This window comes from Ceratocystis lukuohia, assembly GCF_044167205.1.
Source record: "Ceratocystis lukuohia strain C4212 chromosome Unknown Supercontig4_pilon, whole genome shotgun sequence".
In the NCBI taxonomy this organism is placed as follows: domain Eukaryota; kingdom Fungi; phylum Ascomycota; class Sordariomycetes; order Microascales; family Ceratocystidaceae; genus Ceratocystis; species Ceratocystis lukuohia.
In genome coordinates, this window is record NW_027263523.1 from 3,354,688 (window position 1) to 3,378,267 (window position 23,580).

The 23,580-nt window shown below is 49.9% G+C and overlaps 5 protein-coding genes across 5 annotated transcripts; 2 read left to right on the plus strand and 3 right to left on the minus strand.

Annotated features, from left to right (window-relative positions):
• Positions 1–5,550: 5,550 nt before the first annotated feature.
• HOO65_040775 (putative short chain dehydrogenase reductase family protein) lies at positions 5,551–7,686 on the plus strand (the record flags this gene model as incomplete). The annotated part of the gene is made up of 2 exons (XM_071002662.1): positions 5,551–5,959; positions 6,038–7,686. 2 exons carry the CDS (start codon positions 5,551–5,553, stop codon positions 7,684–7,686), a joined length of 2,058 nt encoding a protein of 685 aa, XP_070859618.1.
• A 440-nt stretch (positions 7,687–8,126) lies between these two features.
• On the minus strand, positions 8,127–8,861 carry HOO65_040776 (uncharacterized protein; the record flags this gene model as incomplete). Its single annotated transcript, XM_071000736.1, has 1 exon — positions 8,127–8,861. The coding sequence occupies one exon, from the start codon at positions 8,859–8,861 to the stop codon at positions 8,127–8,129; it is 735 nt and encodes a 244-aa protein (XP_070859619.1).
• A 2,181-nt stretch (positions 8,862–11,042) lies between these two features.
• On the minus strand, positions 11,043–12,723 carry HOO65_040777 (Ligninase LG5; the record flags this gene model as incomplete). Its single annotated transcript, XM_071002748.1, has 3 exons — positions 11,043–11,375; positions 11,644–12,510; positions 12,592–12,723. 3 exons carry the CDS (start codon positions 12,721–12,723, stop codon positions 11,043–11,045), a joined length of 1,332 nt encoding a protein of 443 aa, XP_070859620.1.
• A 3,204-nt stretch (positions 12,724–15,927) lies between these two features.
• On the minus strand, positions 15,928–17,256 carry HOO65_040778 (Meiotically up-regulated protein 136; the record flags this gene model as incomplete). The annotated part of the gene is made up of 1 exon (XM_071000737.1): positions 15,928–17,256. One exon carries the CDS (start codon positions 17,254–17,256, stop codon positions 15,928–15,930), a length of 1,329 nt encoding a protein of 442 aa, XP_070859621.1.
• A 1,712-nt stretch (positions 17,257–18,968) lies between these two features.
• Positions 18,969–22,627, plus strand: HOO65_040779 (putative aspartic-type endopeptidase opsB; the record flags this gene model as incomplete). The annotated part of the gene is made up of 2 exons (XM_071002513.1): positions 18,969–20,265; positions 20,913–22,627. The coding sequence occupies 2 exons, from the start codon at positions 18,969–18,971 to the stop codon at positions 22,625–22,627; spliced, it is 3,012 nt and encodes a 1,003-aa protein (XP_070859622.1).
• Between the last annotated feature and the right edge of the window lie 953 nt (positions 22,628–23,580).

The following is a 23,580-nucleotide window of genomic DNA, read 5'->3' on the forward strand; positions in this document are numbered from 1 at the left end:
AAGTGAGATGCCAAGATTTGGCGATTTGTGAGAATTTGTAAAAACGAAAGAAGTAAAGAGAATTAAAGGCATGGCATGAACATGGCCAGGAAAATAGGAGGAAAGCATTTATTTAAAAGAAAAAAAAAAGAATTATATCACAAGTCATATATCGGGGGAGGCGCTCTGGGCAAAATCGGCAACTACTTCGCCTGATCAGGTACCAAAGTTGCCAGAAGTGCCAGTTATTAGGAAAGTACCACTGGTTCGAGGTCGGAGCGACACAGGCGCACAGCGCGGCAGGGCAGGAAAGTGAGCAAGTGGAAAGTGGAAAGTGGAAAGTGGCAATGAACAAAAGTCACAGACCAAATCCGCAGCTGCCTCTACGCTTTCATCAAAAATAGGAGCAAATGTGTTAGAGTTCCAGCGTAACTTCCCCCTCCTCTGTAAACAAGGGATGATCTTAGCCAAAAAGAGTAATCACCTTTCTTGTTTGACCAACTTGTTACTGCTCTTTCTTTAGTCTTCTCTAGCTGACCCGACAGTTTGCTACGGAATACAAGTCCGACCGACTGACCGGTTATATTTTGGGTGTTTCTGGTCTTGTTTTTGGAGATACTTGTTGTATGTATTTCTCTTATTTCTCGGCTTACTTCGAAGATATAAATGTAAAGAGAGAAGGAAAAACCCTAAAGAAAAAGGGGGAAGTAGTGAGAAGACACGGCAATAACAAAAAGAAATCGCAATACTACCGCGCTTACTTGGCTCATGCCTCGGCCGTACCTCTACAAAATGAAGGGCAAGAAAAATAAAAAAAAAAGACACCGCACGCACGCACAACCCGCTCGGTGGTCATGGCGGGCGCCCTTAAGGTAAGAGTCAGGAAACTCCTCCATCTGCCCATCCCTTCCTCCCCTAGCTCTAGCCTTGGTTGGGTCTCTGCGTCTCTTCTGTTTTTTTTTTTTTTGCCTTGATAGGGGATTCAAAAAGTTAAGCATTACACTACCGGCAAGGGATTCCGCGCTCCTCGTTTGGAGAGACACATTTGCTGTCAGTAAACAAGGCAAAAGGAAAGTATTTGGAGAGGTATGAGAGAAGGACCAAGAGCGAACAGTTCGGAGTGGGCGAGTCTAGCATTTGTTAGAGGTTGTTGTGGTCCACGTTGTGTACTACTGTGTTTTATTTGGAGGTTTGCTTGGCACAAGGAAAAATCCCCCGACTTCTAAATAAGAGCCTGGAACAAAGGGGAGGGAGATAAAGTGGTGTGACCCAGCAAGCAAACAAAACAACAACGCACAACAATCGAGATCAAAGCCACAGTGGAAATTTGGCTGTGTCGGAAAGGAACACCCAAGACCAGTAACATAAGCCTCCCTCCGTAGCGGTGAAGGGAAAGCCGGACTTCCGGTACAACGACAGTATAAAATCCCATTCATCTCGCCCAGGTATTTCCTTCCCCCTCAAGGGCGTGTAAAAAAATCTTTTCTGTCATTCATGCACGTGGATCAGGTCTGCTGAACCTTTTCTTCCTTGCTGGCTGGCGTTGTGTGGGTTGATATGACGGTGTCGTACATACATCAACATGCATTGTAAATGGTGCTACCGCGTCATCCCACCCAACCAATGCTCTCTTGCTGTTTTTTTCCTCTTTTTTTTTTTTTACTAGGCTTTGAGGCTTCTCCTCTCAAACCACATCATCACTAGCACTCATGACTGAAAAAGAAAATAACGAGGGAAAAAAAAAAGATTCTAAGCTAGACTAACCACCAACTTTGTCTCTTCCCCTCCACACTTCAGCGACATGGATCCATCCTTGCCGAGCACGACCACCTGAGCCTCATCTTTTCCGTCCGTGACTCAAAGCCAAGCCAGAAAAGAAGAGAAAATAGCCCCATGACGAAAAGTTTCGCTCGTTTAGGAGTGCCGGTGTGCGGAGAGCGGGAAACAAGGAGGAAGGGAGAGGCCCAGACAACTACAGAAAGAAATTGCTATAAAATACCATCGACTTCCTATTTGATGCAAAGTACCAGTAAGAAAAAATCTCCTCCAGAAAATAGAATTCCACCTATGCCATAAGCATCAGAAACTAATACAAACAAACCTAGTTCTCGCCGTGCCTCGGGTCGGAAGAGGCTTGAACACACGGCAAAAAGAATATGCTTGCTTCCCTTCCGGATCTTTTGCTGCGCCCCGACTGGCTAGACCAGTCAGCGACCTTAATTAAGGGTCTAAGAAAATAGCACTGGGGGACTTTCTGCCCGGAGCTGAAGACGTGCCTCGACCGCTTTTCATGGCAGTTGTTGCGCACTATGCGTGGGCCTATTTTATGTGTTATAGCAGTGCATATCGCCGTAGGTCACACTGTGTAGTCATGTTTAACCCTAAGAGGTGCTCTATACCCTAGTGTTTCCTGAACTAGTATGCCATGGCCCAGTTAAGTATGATGTTTGCACTTTGTGGCATACTAAGCCAATAAAAAAATACTACTTTTCCTTGAATCAGACGCAGCAGTTCGAGACCCAGATCATCGGACGACAAATGCGCCATGGAGAGAGGCCGAGTGACCAATCAGCCAGAGAAACACAACTTGGTCAACGGGCGAGTTTCTGCAAGTACGTGCAGTCCCTAACTCACGCATTGGCCCAAGTAAAGTTTGGAGTCTTTGATACTACAGTCCAGGTTGATAGAGCGGGGTAAGCTGTTCTTTTTTTTTTTTTTTTTTCATGTCTAGCTGTATGACATAAATTGCTCTTTTTTTCTTCTGCAATTTTCCTGGGGGGCGCAAATTGTGCTGAGAGGTCTAGAGCTTGACTGACACCTAATAGGATAGGACTCGCAGCTGACTGCAAACGAAACTGAGACCAACAGGTCAACAACCAAGGTGTCATGACGCAATATGGCCTTGCCACAGCGATGCGGTCCTTGGAAAAGCAGAGGTTGAGGTCGGGGGTTATTTTGGCTGTAATTGCCCCTTTCAGTTGAGGGCCCGTTCCCACCTTCCTCTCGCACGACTTATTACTTGTGTTGGCCTGTCCTCGGGCTCCTCACACGACTGCCTTCTGTACTGGATTGCCGTTTTTTATCAGAACAGAAAAAAATGCAAGTGGAGAAAAAAGGGCGAGTTGGCTGTTGTTCGATAGGATAGCGATTTTTTTTGGAGGCGAGAAGGGGGTAGTTGCCCTGTTCTCTAACTTGGTTCTTTGATCAGGACGAGGCAGGTGCGCGGGCCGAGTCTTGCTCCTTCCCGGGCTAGCAAGTCGCCACAGCCCGCAGCAAGAAAAGCGCAGCAGAGCTTAGCAGGCCGGCGTAATAATAGAGGAAGAAGCACAAGCAAGAAAGGACAAGCACAGAGGCCAATACAGACAGGAGGCAAAGCGAGACAGACAAGCCTGACTACATTCCTGGACGCTAATTATGGTAAGGCGACTACGTAGCACAAGAAAAGACACCCAATGTTAATTATTTGTGTCTGGGGAAAATAATACAGGAGCAATAACAGCAGGCCAGATCAATAACATGAGATTGGTGGTGGGGCGAAGAACGCCAAAGGGAGAGCATGGGATTGGTATTGGGACCAAGTCTTTTTGTTTTTTGCCTTCATTGCTGCAACCAAACTTCGGCACTTGATAACAATGGCGCTGTAACCCTAATTTTAGCCCAGACGGCAGTTTAGACCTCAAGCCTCCTCCTCCTCTTCTGTTATAGTTTTAGTTAAAGGTGTCAGGTTAAGCATGTAGAAGTGATTCAAAGCAATGTATGCAACGCTATTGGTTAGTGGGACAAAGGATAAAGGGCTGAGGAACAAGTTGATTGGGCGGCTGGCCCCTCGCATGGATGGAGGTGACGCCCCCCAAATCAAAAAAAAGAAACAAAGGGAATAACAGGAAATTCCATGGGTTGAATGAAAGCGATATAGAAACAAGAAATCAGCAAAAGAACAGTCCAAAACTTGCCGCGTTACTGTATAAGACGCAGATCATAATAAAACAAGGGATCCTTGGGGGTTGTTGGAGAGGAGGGAAGGCTGGAGAGCAAGGACGGGTCGATTAGTAAGAGAGCAACGCTGAGAGATGGGCGAGAGAGAAAAGTGCACCAGATAGACTTGGCTACGGAGAATTTCTGGTTTTGGACGGCAGGGAGAAATAGGCGGCCTAGAAAGCAGAGAACGACAATGGAGACAAGCATTGGCATGTCAAGTTTAAAACGTTGAAAACATACACTCCCTTGAGAAACAGCCATGCTCAAGAGTTTAAGGGCTCAAAAGCCTCGTTAACCTGTGAAAACCAACAGGTCTATCAGCTTTCCCGAAACATGAGTGGGAGAGACAACAGGAGGCTCAAGGGTAAGCTGTGGCTGTTTGAAAACCATTCCGAGGGTCAAGGGAGGAAAGGAGCAAAGTGCAGAGGAGGAAGGATGAAGAGTGGGAGAGAGAGAAGAGAGCAAGAGAGAGAGAGAGAGAGAGAGAGATAAAGAGAGGAAGGGAAGAAGCGAGAAAGAGTGAGGATGTGAGAAATGCAGGCTAGGCGAGGCCAAGGCCAGACCACCGTTACCGGTACAATTGCTCTACTTTCAGCCGTTCTTATCTGCACGCCAACGTCACATCAAAACGGTGCGGCACCAAACTCCAAACGGGAGGATTTTCTATATGGAACGGGCCTGATCTGGAGCCAGCCAGCCAGCCAGCCAGCCAGCTCTCTAGCAAAGAATCCAAGGCAAAATAGTAGTAGTACACAGGGCGGTGCTAAGCAGCAGCAGGCCAGACTGAGAGAAATAGGAAACTGTGAAAATCAATGCCCGCAGAAAACGAGAGATAAATAATCGGCCGATCGACAAGAGCGCGCTCGATACTGACTACCTGCTGCCACACAGCGAGAAACACTGATTTCCCGAGAAGACTTCCTGTTATGGGCTTATCTTGTGAAGCCCTTGACCTCCATGTGACGGGGGCAAAGCTGAGCCTGGCGGTTGGTTGAGGAGGGGTAGGAAGAAAAGGAAGAAGAAGGAGGTGGAGGAACCCAGATCAACAAGAAGGAAGGGGAACAAAGACACGCTTTCTAAAAGAAGCAGCAGCATGGGGAGATCAAGAGCGGAAAGGGAAGATCTAGAAAAGAGAGACACGAAAAAAACAAAAACAAAAAGAACGGGCACACAGGGCGGGCAAGGAAAACAAGAGAGCACGGCCTGGGCCTGTAACTGGTTACTAGTGTGTGTATGTGTCGCCTGATGGCTGGCTGGTTGCATATTGGAGAGAAAAGAAGAAGGAAAGGGAACAGAGGGACTGACAAGTTTGCCCACCTAAGACAACAAGAAGCCTGGCTAAAGAAATATAAGAAGAATAACATTCCCCGACGTTGGTGGACGGATGGGCATGCGAGAGGTCGTGTTCTCTCTCTCTCTCTATTTTTCTTTTTGTATTTTCCGTCTTTTCTCTTCAATTATTTGCTTCTATTTGTTGATGTGTATGCCTATGTCTGCTCTATTCATAGGTTCACAGGGCCTAAGCAGTGATACCAACATATAGTTTTAGTGATCTGTTGACCGCTGTCCTCCCTTTCTTCCCTTACTGTTATCATGGCCCAGAACCTGCTTTCGCCGGGTGCGGCTATGAATATGGCTACCTCGCACGATCAAAGTCAGCCGCGGCCTCCCACGCAGCCGCACATTCATTTCAAGGAGCTCACGCCAGAAAGCATCCATTCACAGACAGGAACGCCTGTTACTAGCTCTTCGACTCCTGCCTTGTCTACACCCACCCCGGCCCCAGTGACTGTCCATCCCTCGGAGAACCCACAGGTAAATGTGGAATTCCCTGACCTCGGGCCACACAACGTCCCGCAGCAGATTCATGTGCCCAGGAAGTTGGTTCTTTGCTTTGACGGCACCGGTAATAAATTCCACGGCGACGATAGCGACAGCAACATTCTCAAGCTATTCCGCATGTTGGATCGTACAGCTCATGACCAGTTCCATTACTACCAGCGTATGTTTGCTCATGTCCCATCCGTGAAGTCTCCTCCTCCCTTTAGAGATACCGACGACTGACCTGACCTCGCAACAGCTGGCATTGGCACGTATGTGCAGACCGACGACCTCAGCCACACTGGAATCCGCGAGCGCTGCAAAGCATGGATCCAGAAGGCCAAAGACTCGGCTATTGGCTCGTCTTTTGATCAGCACGTAGTTGGCGGCTACCGCTTCCTGATGCGTTACTACAATCACGGCGACGAGATCTACATTTTTGGGTTTTCGCGGGGCGCCTATATTGCACGTTTCTTGTCGGAGATGCTGGACATGGTCGGTTTGCTATCACATGGAAACGAGGAGATGATATACTTTGCCTGGAAGACGTTCTCGCAGTGGCAGTGCCGTAGTGGCGATACTGGGAAGCGTGCGGCTGAAAACAAGCACAAGATGTACGACTTCATGAAGGGCTTCCGCGAGACCTTTTCGCGTCCGGTGCGCCGGATTCGCTTTCTTGGTCTATTTGACACTGTTAATAGTGTTCCGCGCTTTGAGACCGCCTGGATGCAGCGAAGTAAATTCCCATACACAGCACGTTCCAAAGCCAAAGTAATTCGCCATGCTGTGAGCATTGACGAACGCCGGGCCAAGTTCCGCCAGGACCTGATCTACCAAGCTGGGAGCAACGATGAAGATGAAGATGGCATCGACGATGATATCGAGAATGCCGCAGATTCTGCCCCCAAAAAATCGCACCGCCGGTCCTCCAGCGCTGCCAGGACAGGTGCTAAGGAGGCGTCCAAAGCGGATGCCTCTGCCAATTCTGCGCCGGCGGGCGAATCCTCGCGTGGACGCAGCCGCCCCCACTCTCACTATGAGCGCTATCGCTGCCCTTCGCGATCGCGATCACGTGCTGCTAGTGCGGCCGGATCCGCCATGTCACGAATTTCAGCTGTCGGCGGGCCCGTCCCTCCGACTGAATTTGACGGCTATGACTCGGAGGATGACGCCAAGCAGGATATCGATGAGGTGTGGTTTTCTGGTGGCCATGGAGATGTTGGCGGTGGTTGGGATGTTGACCGTCCTGGTTGTATGAATATCAGCCACGTGCCATTGACCTGGATGGTTCGTGAGGCTAGTCGTGCCGGCCTGCGTTTTGATGTCGACAAGGTGATTGCCACGGGCTGCGCAGCAGCGCTCAAGGATATCGACCCGGAGCGCGCGGAGGCGGAGGCAATCCCGGATATTCAGGTGGAAGTAGCACGCAGCAGCACGGGGTCGCTGGCGACAGAGAAAACCCCTCCAAGCCGAGATATCTCTGGCGCAGCCGATGAGTCGGGCGACCCACGTGCCAAATTCCATGATATTCTGCACAAGGCTGAGACCAATGTCATCCACGACTCGCTTGTGTTTGGCGGCGGTCTATCGTTTGGCGCTACACTCAGCTGGCGTATCATGGAGTACTTGCCGTTCCGTCGCATGGATCTACAGAGCGACGGGACGTGGAAGCCTATCCGCTGGCCTCTTCCGCGCGGAGAGACTCGCGATATGCCGCGAAACTCACGCATCCACGGCAGTGTCATACGTCGCATGCAGCAGGATCTGAACTACCGACCAGGGAATCTCGTCATTGGTGGTGGTGGCCGAGGCGTTAGGGTCGCTCCGGCTAGCTACGGCATGGGCGAGTGGGTGTGTGTTGAAGGCCATGGCGACCCTGTAGCCGAGATTTACGTACGACGAGGATAGCGCCGGAGGCTTTTTTTTTAGGATCCCCATGAGCCTCTAGGGTTAGGGCTTAGAAAGACGGAGCTTTGAGAAATAGTGGGGGTATATCCTGACAGCCTGTTGCTATTTATGGAGCTATATATTGTGGGGCTATCGAGTCCTATGTATCGATGTACTCTTGTAGTCTGAGTTGAACTTGGGGTCGTTCTGCACGTACTGAAGCCATTGAAAACTTAATTTTTAATTTCATTCTTTAACATTAGATTCCAAGGGAAAAACGAAAAGGCGAAAAAGAGCCCAAGTGATCAAAATAAAGCGTCTTGTATTGAATAACAGGGATACACAACCAATGGTAACACCAACCACAACCACACCACTAACAACACCGCCGACAACCGTCTTAATCTTGGGTGATGAAATTTTAGAAAAAAAGCAGCAGACAAAAACACCACTAGAAGATGCTAAGCTGAGATCATGTACGCATGGCCTAGCGATTTTGAAACGCATGCCGCCTCTTTCTTCTTGCCCCACGACCTGTCCTGTGTCTCGTCTGATTCACGGCGAATCTTGAATGCCTGTTTTAGCATATCCTTCATGTTGCGGCCGGCAATAGGGATCTCAAATCCATCCTCCATGCGCTCATTTAGCATTTCCTCCTCCGTCACCCACTTGAAGTCCTGATGCTCGTTGGAGTCCAAGGTGACTTGCGTGCCAGGCTCGACGTCGGCGAACTGGAAGGCAAAGGCACAGAAAATCTTGGAGCCGGAGCGGTTGGCAAAGTAGGAGGCGACGTTCTGGAACTCCCAGTCAGCGTCGCCATCGGGGAACAGGCTAGAAGTGAGCCCAGGCAGGGCAGAATTTGCACCGCGTTCGTGTACGGGAACAACGCGGACAATGCGTGTGCCAACTAGGCCAGCTTCTTCCCAGAGTTCACGCGCACTGGCGTACAGAACTGACTGGTCGCTGGCTTCAACACCACCGCCGGGAGACTCCCATTTTCCTGGCTGGGAGTCATGGGCAGCACGCTGGAGCAGCAGGATACGATCAGAAGTGTCAAAGACGACTGACCCACTGGCAATCCCCGCAAGCCTGTCCAGGCCATGGTCTTTTATGAAGACAGAAGCAGGTTTGTCGAAGCCTTCAAGGCTGGAGGGGAAGATGAGGGGGAGGTCAGGGCGTAGAATAAGAGGCGCCATAGTTGCACGGGTAGGATAGAGATGGACGGGTGAGTAGGTGTTCGAGGTTAAAGTGAGATACAGCGGGGAGCTGGCAAGGGAACAGGGACGATGGGAAGATAATAGAAAATAGAGACAGCGGAAATAGATATTAAACTAAAGTATCGAGAAAGAAGAGAAGGAGGGAATGAAGATGATCTAGTAGAGGACTCTGACTGAACAGCATCTCTTGGACTGGGCAATAGCAACATAGCGGGAAGCCTCCCCCATATATACATCCCAATCTCTTGGAGAGCCAGACATTTCGACAAAAGCAGGTTGATGGGGGGATCTTAGAAAGGAAAATGCAAATACCTATGTCTTCGGTTTGGTGTACGGCTAGCACACATGCATTTCACTGTGGTAGGAAGGAAGTCCCGGAGGGCAACCAGCGAGACAAGAAAAAAGGACAGTTGACAAGACCGGGCTAGTTGGGTCTCTAAGAGGATAGCCCTCTGCACTGAGGGTCTTGTGTGCCATTGACGGCATTCTTAGTTCTCGTCTTGGCTGTCTTAGATATCTTGCCGTTTTCTTTTGTCTCTTGCTTTCTTACGCTTCAGAACTCAACCAACTCACTTCCCATTCAAGCAGAAAGGAAGTTGATACAGTCGTAGTGAACACTTGGGCGTTATTCCGGGGCCGTGGGAATAGAAGCCATTGGCTCGAGGCTATCGAGTATCGAGTCTAGCTGTAAAGCGATAAGTTGATTGCAAAGCGGATACAACTCATATACACTCCTTCATTAGCCCATTCATGTGTCCACACCCATTCATTCATTCATTCACTAGCCTGCTGATCTACGCATTGTTCTTAGCTCATGAATGGGAAATAAAAAGCAAGCATCAGAGTGAAATGACCTAAATCATATGTGACTCGATCCCTAAAGAGCTTGTACCAAGTCACGTCTGAAAGAAAACGATAGAGAAGTATCACATAAGAAATGCCATCCTGATAGGGAGTGCAATGCCAAGTTAGTGCGCTTTGTTACATTTGGCCCTGTATTTCAGGGCCGGGGTGAGGAAGAGGAATACCAAAAAAGGGCGCATTAGTGCACGTCTCTTGCTGCTTTGGTTCTTTTCGGCTATAAAGGACTACTGCACATGCAACGCCACCTTGCAAAAGATCATTCTCATCCTGTCACCTCTTTGTATCGCGCACCACACACTATTCATTGCCACCCTGTCACCCTAGGGAAGATAGGCCTCCTGTATTATTTAGTGCTAGTAGTACTTTGTCTTCGAACTTCCCGCAGGCTTGGGTCCTTCTTTGCGTCTGACACGCTACCATTTGCATTCATGTTCTTTCTCTTCACTAACTCTGGCTTTGAGCCCTACTAGGATTCCCTGTGTCAATCCCGCTTATTATCAGAGCGCGTTCTGTGTTGCGCATGATGTCCGACAGTTAAGCACCTTCAAGCTTAATTAGTACTTGGCTATTGCGTTTCTTTCGGTTCTTTCGCCTGTTTTATTCCAGTATGGCTAGATCCAGTCTCCTTTGGGGTTTCTTTGTCTTAAGACTCTCTCTCCCTTTTTCCTAGGCCTCTGTGGAAACTTATATTTGGCCGTCTCCGGCCGTTATGTTTAACATGGCTAAACTGACTTGGATATGAGTCCCTTTCGCGCTGAGTAATTTAAGACTGGCGAATATAGAACATCCGCTTACATCGGACATGCAGTCAGACGACCAAGGTCTTGTGTCTTTGCGATAATAAAGATCCTTGCTGTAGATGCGGCTACATGTGCTCTCGCTGTGCTGTATGACGTGTTCTGTGTATGAGTTATGCGTTCCTATTCTATGTGCTGTAATTATGTACCTATGTACGATATATTATTGTATATACATAGCTTAGATTCTTAGACATTACTGTACAGAGATTAGCCTTCTCTCCATAGGCTTAAACCAAGCACTATGCTTTCCTCCTATAGTAGTAAACCGGTATTAGTCCCTCCTGTTTCCTCTTCCTTCCATAGAACCCATCGCTTGATAAAGCCGATCCCTTCCCTTGCCAGGCCCTTGCCAGACTTTCGCAAGACACGCCCATCTGGGACCAGAATCTTCAGTCGTGGCTTGATGAAAACAACACACAACGTCCTAGAGGAGTTGTCTCTTACCCACGCCATCTCTCCTCTCCTTGTTCCCTCTCATCCAATCGTCCACTTACTCTCAAAGGTTCGTTACCGTCTGGCCTGCCGCCAGCATCTGGCCAACATTGTTGTTCGAGCCGCTTCGGCCAACTGTCTGCAGCCACTTGTCAACCTGGGCTTGGTCGGGGGGCGTCCACTCCAGATTAGAAGGCGAAGAAATAGAGTCTAGACCAAAGTTGGAGTCGGTAGCGCCAGACTTGGGACGAGTGCTCGCGGCCGGAGAGTTACCAGAGCTAGGACGGGGTCTGCTATTGCCCCTGATAGGCTGAGGGAGGACTTTGGTGCATTCCTGAAGATCGTTGATGTTGTTGACTCCCAAAAGGGAGAGGCGTACATACTCTCGTGCGTAATCCTGCATGTGAAAGATCTCAAGTTAGTAATGTAAGTCGTGCGATTTAGGCCTCTCGCAGCAAAGTGGTTTTTCGCCTTGAGCTTGTACTTTACGTCGACGGGCAAGCGAGCGATCAGCAGATAGCTAGCCAGAAGAGGAGGAGAACAGCCCAATAGAGGTTATTTGGGCGAAGAATTCTCTCTTCAATATTCCCTCCTCCCCCATAACACACACACGCATACACACGCATACACACACAGACACCATTCCCTTTCTTGTTCTTACTTACCCTGTTCCATAACGCTTGCCCGTTTCGTCCGGCGAATGCCTGGAAATCGCCGCTGGTCTGCTCATGAGCTGCCAAGTTCAGATCGCTCTGGAACCGGAAAACTCTGGGTGGCGGGTTCTGCGACAGAGTTTGTCCGTAGTACAAAGTATCCCATACTCCGGGAGTCGAGTCTTGGGGATCTAAAGCCCGCTGCGGGTCGACAGTCGTTTGCTGGCTCGTTGTATGCGCGCCCACTAGCGCCACTAGCCCGCGTGACCCAATTGTCTTGTCAGCAAAGAGTTGTATCAGCGACTCGGCTGACGCAAAGGGGCTTGGCAGCAGGCCTGTGGGTGCTGGCAGCGAGCTGTCCTTACGCCCAACAAAAGTGCGCACGCGGGGGCCCAGAGGGCACGTAACTGTGGCTACATTGGCGCCCAGCTGAATCAAATCAGCCATAGTGACGGAATCATAGCCCATCTCGTCGTGGTACTTGGTGTACCATGCCTGGGTCTGTTCAATCATGGCTACAAGGCCACCGTTTTCGCCGCGCGCGCGCTCTTCCGGTGCGAGCACGATGGAGCCATCAGCACCGCCGTTCGGTGAGGACTTGTCCCATGAGCCGGCGTCATGGAAGCCAAGGCGGATAGCGAAGCGCGCCCATTTCGTGCAGCGACCCGATTGGCTTGTGAAAAGAGCATGCATCTCATCAACGATGTGGGACCAGATGCAGCATGTGTCCTCCTTGCACTCAGCCGACGAGATGTCGGCGCTGACCGTGTTAGCCTCATACGACTCGGGGTCTGCCTGGTTGAGAATGATCGACTTGATGAGCGCCCCGGTGGCAGTCAGCTCGCCATCGCTGAGAGTGGCCAGGTCTCCAATGAGTTCCTATAAAAGGTTAGCAGGGAGGAAGAAGGAGCTTTTCACCGTGTATCATTGCCGTAGTAGCAGTCTCATGCTAAAACTTACAGTCGAGTCAGTTGGCATCGTCGAACGCTTAGAGATTTCCCGGATCTCAGACAGAACCTTCTTCATTCCGGGATGTGTAAGCCCGGGCTGAGCCGCAGCCAACGCTAACGAGAGCACGCGTGTGAAATGCATGTTGACAGGACAAGGACAGGCAAAAAGGCAAAATCTGGCAGGAAGGGCGGGCAAGCAAAGATCACTCTAAAGCCTAAAGCCTAAAGTGTCAAGAAGTGCTGGTGAGCAGAGATTCAAGTGCGTATCCTCTCCTCCCACAGCACTGGCAGCCGGCCATATTTATACTACACTCTCTCCATCCTCCTCCCCCAACTATCGGGCGAAGCCCAGCTGAACACCAAGAGACCACCTCGCAAGGCAAGATGTGCTCTCCATGCATAGGAAGGACAATAATAGACAAGGGCTAAGGCAACTAAAAAGCTCTCAACGCGCCGTCTGACTATGCATGAAGGCTGATTGGTCTATGGTCTAGGCGGTGACTTTTTTCTTTATTTTTTCTCTGCTATTGCTGGGCGATACAATGCTGTTGGATGCTGCTGTCAACAGCTCATACGGGCCAGCACGGCAGGTGATCGACATAGCCTCCTGGAACCGCTGTTTGTTTGTGGCGTTTTCCTTACCTTTCTCGTGGTGATAATGCGACGATCTCGTATCCACTGTAGGCCGACATGTATTTGGATGCACTATGCATGTATGGGTGTGCTGATAGAGACAGTGTTATGCTTAATTGTGTTTAAATAAGGCTGAAGTCACTGACCTGGGTTGTAATCTCGCAGTCTGGCTGCTTTTCTTTTTCTTCCTCCTGCGTTGTCGATCCCCAGTCTCATGCAAGCCGACCGGTAGACTAATGGCCGCATATGTATATTAGTGCCATAGTACTTCTGTCCTGTGTGCCTCTCCCGGTCTGGCTGCCCTGCGCATGTCTTGTTGATAAAATTACACAGGGTGTCAGCAGCAACGCCAGCTCATCAATTGGCTAGTGGGCCTTCGGAGCTCCGTGTCTTACTACATGAGGCCGCAGACGCCCAGTTTTGCTGCCCGCCCTCACTTCTCATGAAGCCATATGGACGTCTATGCTTCCAAACCCCGGTCGTAGCTTATAGTCTTGGCACTATTTATGGGATAGAGCACGATAAGCCTTCTCTTCCCAATAGTAGACCTGCACTATTATTCTATTGCACAAGTAGAAAGGAGGCCCAGCCCCGGATTTTGTCTTTCATGAGCTATCAACCTTTTTGGCGCCCTGCAGTCAGCTGGGGAGCCCCTTGCAACGGATACGAGGGGCTTGAGCCCGTCATGCCTTGGAGGCGGCTGCAGGTTGACAAATTACCTTTCTTTCATTGGGCCTCAACGTATTGCGACGATTCATTGAAAACAGAAGCGTGGTGCAGTATAAACGAGGAGAAGTTCGCGCCTGAGTATATTTGGAACTGGAGGTGCAAAAAGTTTTACGGTAAAAGTATTTTGGTTTCTTTATTAATAATAATATGCCCAAAATAACAAAGATTACAATTCACCGTCCGATATGGTCTAGGGGCTAGGATATCTCGCTCTCACCGAGAAGGCCGGGGTTCGATTCCCCGTATCGGAGACACTCGGTGTTCTGTTTGAACGCTGACTCTTTTTTTTGGTCCTCATCTCCATATTTTACCTGAAACATGGCCATTAAAAGCAACCCACTGCGAAATAACAGTAAGGTAGACGTTAAATAGAACAAACAAAATAAAAGCAACCCAAAAGATCCTGCCTTCGTACGATAAGGCCTCCCCTGCGTTAAATAATACAGTCAACCAAAAAAGGCCAGAACATGCCGTCGTATTGCTGCGAAATAACAGTAGGTAGACGTTAAATGGTACAAACAAACAATCAAAACCTAAAAAGGCCTCCCCCGCACGTTCCTAACCCGCTCTTCCGCAAATTTCCCTATAGTACTACCTATGATGTCTTAGCACCGTGTATGGCATCTCCACCAACTCCGAGCCCAACATGACCCACACCTCCTGCTCCATGGTGTGTTCGATAACAATTGCCTCCTTCACACCGCTATAGCCCATTGAATCTCGACAATGTACAGAGTAGCCAAGGCCTTTACGTAAGATACGACCTTCTGTGAGCTCCGTGACATGGTCCGAATCGGCCCTGCCCGCTGCGTTTTATGGATAGCCCCGTGTTGTGTGCTAGGATTAGCTGTGGTTGACTGGCTAGACACGGGGATCAGGCATGATGGGACTTTACAATCATGTGGTACGAGAACCAGAAAGCAACTCAAAGAACCAGTAGTTGCGCCTTTTTTCAAAGCAGTGTAACTGATGAGTCTAAAACGAATATACAAATATACTTGTTGATACACTTCCAATAGTTTTATCGCATCTAGCGGCTGTTCTATTCGTTAACGCGGACCAAATCTTGAATGGTTGCACGAAACTGTAGGATGTGCTTCTTTACTGCTTCCGAAGACTAGAGGAAGCTATAACAGCCGCTTCTATGGCAGTGGCGCATCTTTTCCTAAGCCTTGTTCTTGCTGATAACTAATACTTCACTATTACTGACACTGGCACTTGGCCACTGGGCAGTTTTCCGTCGTGCATGTTGTCAGTTAGCAAGATGGCGGCAGCACACGTGTTATAGCTCCCAACAAAACGCCCAACCTCGAATCAGCCGTTATGCTTACCCTTTTCTTAAGATCCCACCCATTGGCAGCTAAATATACGACGGTCACAGCATATTGCAGCCCCGAATGCACTCAACAAATCTGACCCTATTATTGGCAGCGGTGAGACATATATCAGGCCCTTCTACTGCGCCAAACTCGCCGTGAAAAACACCTCGCCCTAATGTTACTCTCCGTCTGGCTACCTTTAGGCTTCCCTGATGTCACTCCTGTCTTGCACTAGAAGTGCCGCCTCCAGGAAAGCATTATTCCCACGCCCGCGCCGAGGCCTTGCGCAAATTGCCCTTCTGTATCAGCCATGATGCCGCTTAGTGTGCCTCCATGTCCCTTATCAACCCTAGTCAGAATTGGTGGTGCGCAAATGAACCCTAAGAAATGGATTAGTATAGGACGGTCCATATTTATCTTACCCCCTTTGAAGCGTCCGTCCACCCACCCGGAAAGGAAGTCACATGCAAAGATAACACAAGGTCTAAGGCGGTGGCAGAAAATTGAGCACACACATAATATTTTCAAACGGTGATTTTTTGGTTGATAGCGTGCTCGTTATATTCGATCCTGTTACATACTCGAAAACGATTTTCATCATGCTTCGGTAATGCATGCCCTTATACGGGCCGTACGGACCCATATTGCTCATAGGCAGCCTCCGTTCACGAGCCCAAGGCTCTTACAGTCTGATTCCGAATCTCTTCCCACAATGTCCGCAATGGCGAACTTGTCGGCGTCTCCCAGCCCTTGTAGTGCAAAGCACGGATGCCAAACGCATAATCCTTCAGAGTCGGCCGATTAGAGCTCCAGAGCGTATCGGCCTTGATCCACGGCATCGGGCCCAGTGGGCCACCAGTCTTGCAGTGGAGATGTTGGTCCTGGAAATAGTCACAATGGCGGAACGCATAGTTGAGGAGATTCTGCTCGGGCAGGTTGGTGTTGAAGGGCCGGGCTTTCATGTCTATTAGGCTTATGAGATACTCAAACATTCGTTTGTCGGGCGCTGCTAGCCAGAATCCGGCATTAAAATAGCCGGCTGTCAACATCGGGTCATCGGGGTACAGTCGTTCCAAATTCCCTAGATAGGCTAAATCAGGCTGCGCAACAAACGCAAATTCATTGGGCATGCGAGGCTGGTCTTGAGGAGCACGGGCATGGTTTGTGCGCTGCGGGTACACGGCCCCGAACGTATAAAACAGGTCATCAACAGGACCGCGCAGCACTGTATCAGCATCAAGAAAGAGCACACGCGTATACTGCACCCACTCAAATACCCGTAGCTTGCTCATAGCATGGGCCCAGCGCACGTCGCCCGTGTTAAGCCCTGCGGAGCCTGGAATATCGGCAACTTCGACTACATCGGCCCCGTCGGCGGCGAGACGGGCGCGTTTAGACGCAGACACACGGCTAGTGACTGCAACCACAAAGGTGATATATGGTCGCCTCCGTCCGCGAATAGCGGTTTTGTTGTCGTGTAACAATTGGTAAGTTAGCATGCGTACGTTTGTGAAATAGTGGTCATCGCCATCGTCGTCGCTGTCGCTGCCCCCCTGGTAGCTCGGATTAATAACATTGTCTAGGAAGGTTACAATTGCAAGTTTGGACTTGTCAGTCACCGGCCTCAAAGGAGTAAATTCAGTGGTATCAGCCTCTTCTTCGCCTTCTTGTAGAGCGTAATCTTCTGTTAAAATTGCTGGATACTCGAACTGCGGTAGGATGAGGCTGGTCTTGACAACCCACTCTTCTTTGGGGCTGGTCCCACCAGGCATAGGCGATACCCCCTTGACTTTTGATATTGAAGGATCACCATGGTGTGCCTGGGAGGAAGGGGGCGGCGATAATGGAGGGCCTGCAAACGACACCCAGAGCGACGGCTCAACAACAGATGGTATCATATTGATTTGCGAGAAGATGATCATGAGAAGAACGACCGCTAGTAGAGCTAGGGAGCCATTCCGGCGACGAAACAACAGGTAAGGCTGTATGGCCATGATGTGGGGGAGGTCAGGATGGACGGAGACTGGAGTTAGCCTGAAAGGGCTGATCCCTCCCTTTTTCTCTTTCCTTTCCTTTTTTTTTTTTTTTTTTACCTCCTTACTCTTTTCTTATTGATCCAGGCCCACATGCGCTTGACCTGGAGAAGAGTCTGTCTCGTCTGATTAGTCGTCGGGATTGTCTAGTAACGTTAGGCCTTCCAAATATTGAGGGTTGGTGGTCCTTTACGACACCAAGACAGCCAAGCACCTCAAGTGCTCGTATCAGGGCCTCAAGGTGACAGAGCAGCCCCCACGGCAGAGTGCAGGAGAAAAGCGGGGCCATATACACACCGCCCTGAACACGTAGGCAAGGGTCCGTTTCTTGTTACTTTGGGTGTTCCTTTCTTTTCTTGCTTTCTTTCAGATTCTTTCCCTTCTCTCGTGTCTAGACCCCCTGGCTTCTCTGAAACAAGACGATAGCTGAGGTGAGGCAAAAGAAGGCGATCAAATGAACCGAGCTTTAGGATTTGCTACCATGGGACCCTTTGGGTCTGGCGAGATTTAGCGCCTAGTCTGACTACAGATGGTATTGGTCTAAGTTAAGTAAGTCTATGGACTAAAGAAAGAGAGGAGGCGATGGAATGGGCTTTGCGAAGTCTGAGTGTCTATATATTTGGGTCTGTGGGCAAGCCTAAGGCTTATTTTCGTTTTTGCTTTTCATGCCCTACTGACGACCCCCCCCCAGCCACGTCTACGCATAACACAAGACACAACCCCCTAGGCCTCCTTGTCTTGTTTGGCCTGCCAACTAGCCTGTCTGTCTGCTGTCTGTTGTCTTCTGTCTCCTCTTTTTGTCTTGCCTGTCTGTACTGAGCCTTGTGCCTTGACGCCAAGTCAAGTTCGGAATACTACCCCTTGTCCTGGACTGTCCTCAGACCCCGGCAAACCAAAATCCTTCTTCCATCTCCTGACGGCCTCTAATTGCCTGTCAATATTGACTGCACCAATGGCTTAAGCTTTTAGACTTTTCCCCTGACTTAACCTAGTTAGTTGAAGAGGCAAAATGGATGGTGCTAGCAGGTTGATGCGCCAGCGTTCTCAGCCAAACAGTTGATTGATTTTCTGACTCTGTGGCACTTGGTATCTGTAGCAGACAGAGCCCTGACCAACTCCTTGTTTCTGATTGTTCACGTTGGTGGCTGAGGGGCTTTTCCCGTACTTCTTTTTTACCACGCCCTTTCGTCTCGCTATGATGTTTCTAGGTTCCTTTCTTTCTCCCTCTTCTTCTTGACTTCCCTTTCCCTCCTTTGATTTCGTTGAGTGTGTGGTTTAGTTGTTTTCATACTTCTGTGCCATTTGCTTTGAAACACTGCAACAGCGTCTGTTCTGCTCAGGTTTCTTGGCTTTGTTTTCCCTTCTCATTTCTCATTTCTTATTTTCTGTATTGTTCATTGTCTGCGTGTTTATTCCTTTCTTTATATCTTGTTTTATTTAGCACGCTGGTTTCGTCTTTTTAGGCTTGGTTGTCGTTCTCTTTCTTCTAACCTCTCTCCTCTCTCTTTCTCTCTCTCTCTCTCTCTCTCTCTCTCTCTCTCTCTCTCTCTCTCTCTCCTGCCGCTCTCTCCTCACTCTCCCTTCCCTTCATACCCTCCCTCCCTTCCTTTCTTTTCTTACATCTCGAGAGCCAGTACCAGTGCCCCACTCCCCCCACTGTCACTTCTATCAAGATGGCTCGCTATAGCCTCTTGTTTCTCTCCCTTGCGGCGGCTCCATTGGCCTCTGCCTGGCCACAGCTTTTCGACAGTCCCGCCGCTAGCGACATTGTAGCCCGTGAAGGTGCTGCCGTCCCAAAAATCCCCTACGAAGTGATCAAGGCCCGTGAAGCTACACCCGTAGTTCCTGGAGTGGCTGAGAATGCCCAACCTATTAAGCCGGACGATGAAAAACACAACCTTGTGCGCTCAGCTAAGTTCCGCGGTAGCGCTTTGCCAACAGTGGCCGACGATCCCTTTACCGTTACTCTTCCTGTGGATTTAGGTGATGACACCCTTGATACCCGTGATGTTGGCTCAGTGCCCGAGTTCAAGGTCACCCTCGTGCGGAGCGACAACAAAATCCCACGTGGGCTTCCAGTTGTAAACGGCGACCCCAACGCCCTGTACAAAATCACTATCCCTATCACTGCTGAGCAAAAGCGTGGCTTACCTGTAATCGATTCGGATCCCGATGCGCTTTTCAAGATTGCCCTGCCTACCAAAATGGGTACTAGCAAGCGCTCTGCTCTGAACCATGGCGTTATCGAGCTTCCGGCCAAGTTCCAGGTCATCGAGGACCGCGCATTGCCTGTTGTCAAAGATACAGCTGATTCCTTCGAAGTGACTCTTCCCGTCTCCATTGATGCCCGTGGGCTGCCAGTGGTCAGTGGTGACCCTGATAGTCTGTTCAAGATTACACTCCCACTAGTTAAGTCGCCATCTTCCTCCAAGCGCGAAAATTCAGTCTTTAGCTCGTCACCCGACTTACACTTGCGCGTGCCCATCGCCGACAACAACAAGGTTAAGCGCGCCCTGCCTACTGGCACTACAAATGGCGACTCGGCCCTGTCTATAACTTTGCCCGTTGCCATCAGCAAGCGCCAGCACGTGGCTACCGGAAAGCATTCGGTCACTCTGCGTCCGCCAACCGAGGGCGAAAATGTCCCGGTCAAACAGTACAGCAACAACAAGCGTCAGCACGTTGCTACTGACAAGCATACAGTCACTTTGCGTCCACCAACAGAGAGCGAGAATGTCCCCGTCAAGCCGTACAATGCTATGCAGCGACGTGCTGAGCATAACCGCAAGGTGCGCCGCACGTCTTCGGGTGTATTGAAAATGCCTGTTATTCGCGGTGAGAAGCCTAGCCTGACCCGCCGCGGCAGTAGTGAAGTTGATCAGGCACTCGAGAAGCTGCAGAAGCGCGACGACCAGAATGCCATCTCCGTAGCGATTGCCAACCGCTCTGATGTTGCGTACTATGCCCAACGTAAGTAGAGCCCCCCCCCTGTTTGTCCATTTTATCCTGCACTTTTGTTTTTATTTGCTTTTGTAAATGCTTGGCTTGACTTCCATGCTTGCGTGGTGGTCAAGGCTGTGGGGGTTGCCTTTTTGCCTTGTTGGAACTTTCACACTAATATCTCGCGGGCGGTTGTTGTGGTAAAAGAGGACAAGAAGTAGCACGAACCAACACTATGTGATGTCTCCTGGCGAGACCCATAGCCGTTGAGGGATCTTCTTGGAACGGATGCTTTGCTGGCAAAGGAATTCGACCTACTCTTTTGATCTGTAGACCGGAGAAAGAGGAGGGAAGAGATGGGGCCTCTATTTTACCACACGCACCGGAGGACAAAAATGAGAAAAACAAAAAAAAAAAGAAAGGCGGGAAACAGGCTTTTGTTCTTTTTTTTTTCAGGCAGACAGATTCCTGGTGGACAGGACAGAGCGTGGAAGTAGGCGGATGCCTTGGGTCTCAACGAGAGTTGTGTTTGTGTCTTTGATAGACTCCTCAATCTCTAGAGACACATGGGTCTCTCCCCCTCCCCCTCATTTTGACTTGTCCCCCTTCCACAAGACCAGAAACAACATAGACTGACTTTTTCCCGAACTCCGTGTTCTCTTCTTGCTCTCCTTTAGTTGATTTTGGCACGCCTCCTCAGCCTATTTATGTACAAATTGACACTGGCTCCTTTGAGCTGTGGGTAAATCCGTCGTGCAATACACTGACGGCTGGCGACAAGGTGTTTTGTGAGGCCGTGGGCGTGTATGATCCCAATACCTCGTCGACATCTGACGGACTCAAGGAGGGGAAGAATCTACGTTACGGCATCGGTGCTGCCAATGTCACATACTTTTCCGACAGTATCGGCATGGGCGACTCTGCCACCATGACCGGCGTACAGTTTGGTGTGGCTAATAGCACCGAGGACCAATTTGCCGGTATCCTAGGCATGGGCTACGGCGCGGGGAAAACCACTTCGTATAAGAATTTTGTCGACGAGCTGGCTGACCAGAACATTACGCATTCACGTACCTTTTCTCTCGGTCTCGGTGCCAAGGACAATGAAGAGGGCGTGCTCATTTTTGGAGGTGTCGATACATCCAAGTTCTCCGGCCCACTGACTAAGCTGCCTATAATCCCGGCTTCCAAGGCCCCTGATGGCGTGCCGCGTTACTGGGTCCAGATGGAGAACATTACCCTTACAACCCCCGAGGGCAAGGTAAACAGCGCCTACGAGGGCTCCAACATTCCGGCGTTCCTTGACTCGGGTGCTACTCTAACACTGCTGCCACCCAAGGTTGCTGATGCCATTGCCGTTGATTTTGGTGTTACCGATGGTGTCAGCTCTAACGGCTTCTATGCTGTCGATTGCGAAATGGCCAAGGCCAAGGGCAGTGTTGACTTTGCCTTTAATGGCGTGACTATCCACGTGCCATACCACGAAATGGTGCGTACCCTAGCCACGTCGCCGCCGTCGTGCTGGCTGGGCCTGGTTCCTAGCACGGACTTTACCCTGCTTGGCGATACCTTCCTGCGAAGTGTATACGCCGTATTTGATGCCGACAACCATAACATATACTTGGCGCCATACGAGAACTGCGGCGAGCAGCTAGTTAGTCTTGGTGATGGAGTCACTCCTGATGATATCACGGGCTCATGCACGTTGGAAGCTGTCATCACCACATCCTCGGCTTTGAGCCAATCGGCCCCGACATCTTCGCAAACAGCAGCCGTGACGGAGACACCTAGCGATGCGGAGGCTACGACAACTTCAGATGCCGAACACGCTCAGACTACCAAACCGACTGCCGAGCCAACAGATGTGCAAGAGACAGATGGCCTAGGAGGCAGTACTATGACCTCGGACGCAGAGCACAAGAAGACCACCGATACCCCTGAGCCGACCGAATCCGCGTTGTCCAAGAAGCCCGTTGTGGCATCAAACACCACTCCACTCGAGCCCTCCGCTACCAGTACCAGTACCAGTACCAGTACCACCACTGCCATGGCCACTACCGATTACATACCCGCTGCGGAAATCTCATCTCCCCCTCTCGCTACAGATGCTCCCAACCCCGCTGCAGCCCCCAGTGCTCCTGGGGTCCCAGCCGCCGAAGTTCCCGCTACTGCAGGTGACGGTGTGTCTGGTAATTCGGGTCCTGTTGACGACGCCCCGGGCGAACTCGTTACCGCTTCTCCTGTGCCCGGCGCTGCATTCCCGACATCCAGAACGTCTAGCACCGGGGCAGTGCAGACGGCAGGTGCTCAGCGGACGTTGGTCGAGTTTCAGTGGAATGCAGTCGGAACTGCAGCTCTCGTTGGAGTTATGAGTGCATTTGGGCTGTGGTAAAGCAGCCTTCTTCCTTTTTTTTTTCTTTTGTTTCTTTATTCTTTTAACACTTTTCTTTTTCTTATTCTCCTTCTTCTACATTCTTTACTGGCGGCTTGCCCAAGAACCCGGCAGCTGATTTATTCTCTTCTTGCTCTTATTTCTTTATTATTTCTTACTTTTATACCTTTTTTATCTTTCTTTTCTTTTGTTACGATCTTCCTTGTGTTCCGTATGAACCAAGGCCTTTTCTCCCCTTTCTTTTTTTACACCTCATTTTTGATATCAGATTTTGTAGATACAACAACCCGCACAGCGTGCTCTCCAACATGGACAGGAGAAAGAAAAAAAAAAGCAAAATAGCCAAAGCCTTACTGATACTACCGATACCGAATCCGCAGCTGGCTGACTCTCTTTATAATACACATCCCTTTTTTCCTTCTAGTTCCTATCTTGTCACTATTTTCTTCGTGCAAAAATTTGTTATGTATGACTCAAACCAACCTAAATTTAGTTTCCATGCAGTGTGACGTCAAGCTTCGATTCCGAGGGGCAGGCAGGAAGGGAAGAGGTCAGAAGGCCAACGAGGAACTTGGTAGTGTAGTGTGTATAGAAAGCCGAGAGGGGCGAGTGTTGGACAACGACACATAGTTGGATTCTAGAACCCCAGTAAACAAAGACAGAAAGAAGAGCAAGAGTAAGCGGGATATGGTATAGGGAAAGCAGCTTGTTTGTTCCTGTCTGCTTAGCCAACGGGGTCCTCTCCGTCCTTGTCTTTGCCCTCATCTTGGCTCTAAATTCCACCGAAAAAAGACCCAATGAAAGTGGCCGCACTCAGCACACACGCAGTAAGTCTGGCTGGGCTATCAACGACCCGGCTCTACCTAACTGTGTGTGTCTCTAGCTCTGTTCTTTAGCCTCAAGCCCTAGCTAGGTATTCCCCTGTCTAGGCAGTGGCGGTAGAGAAGACCAGA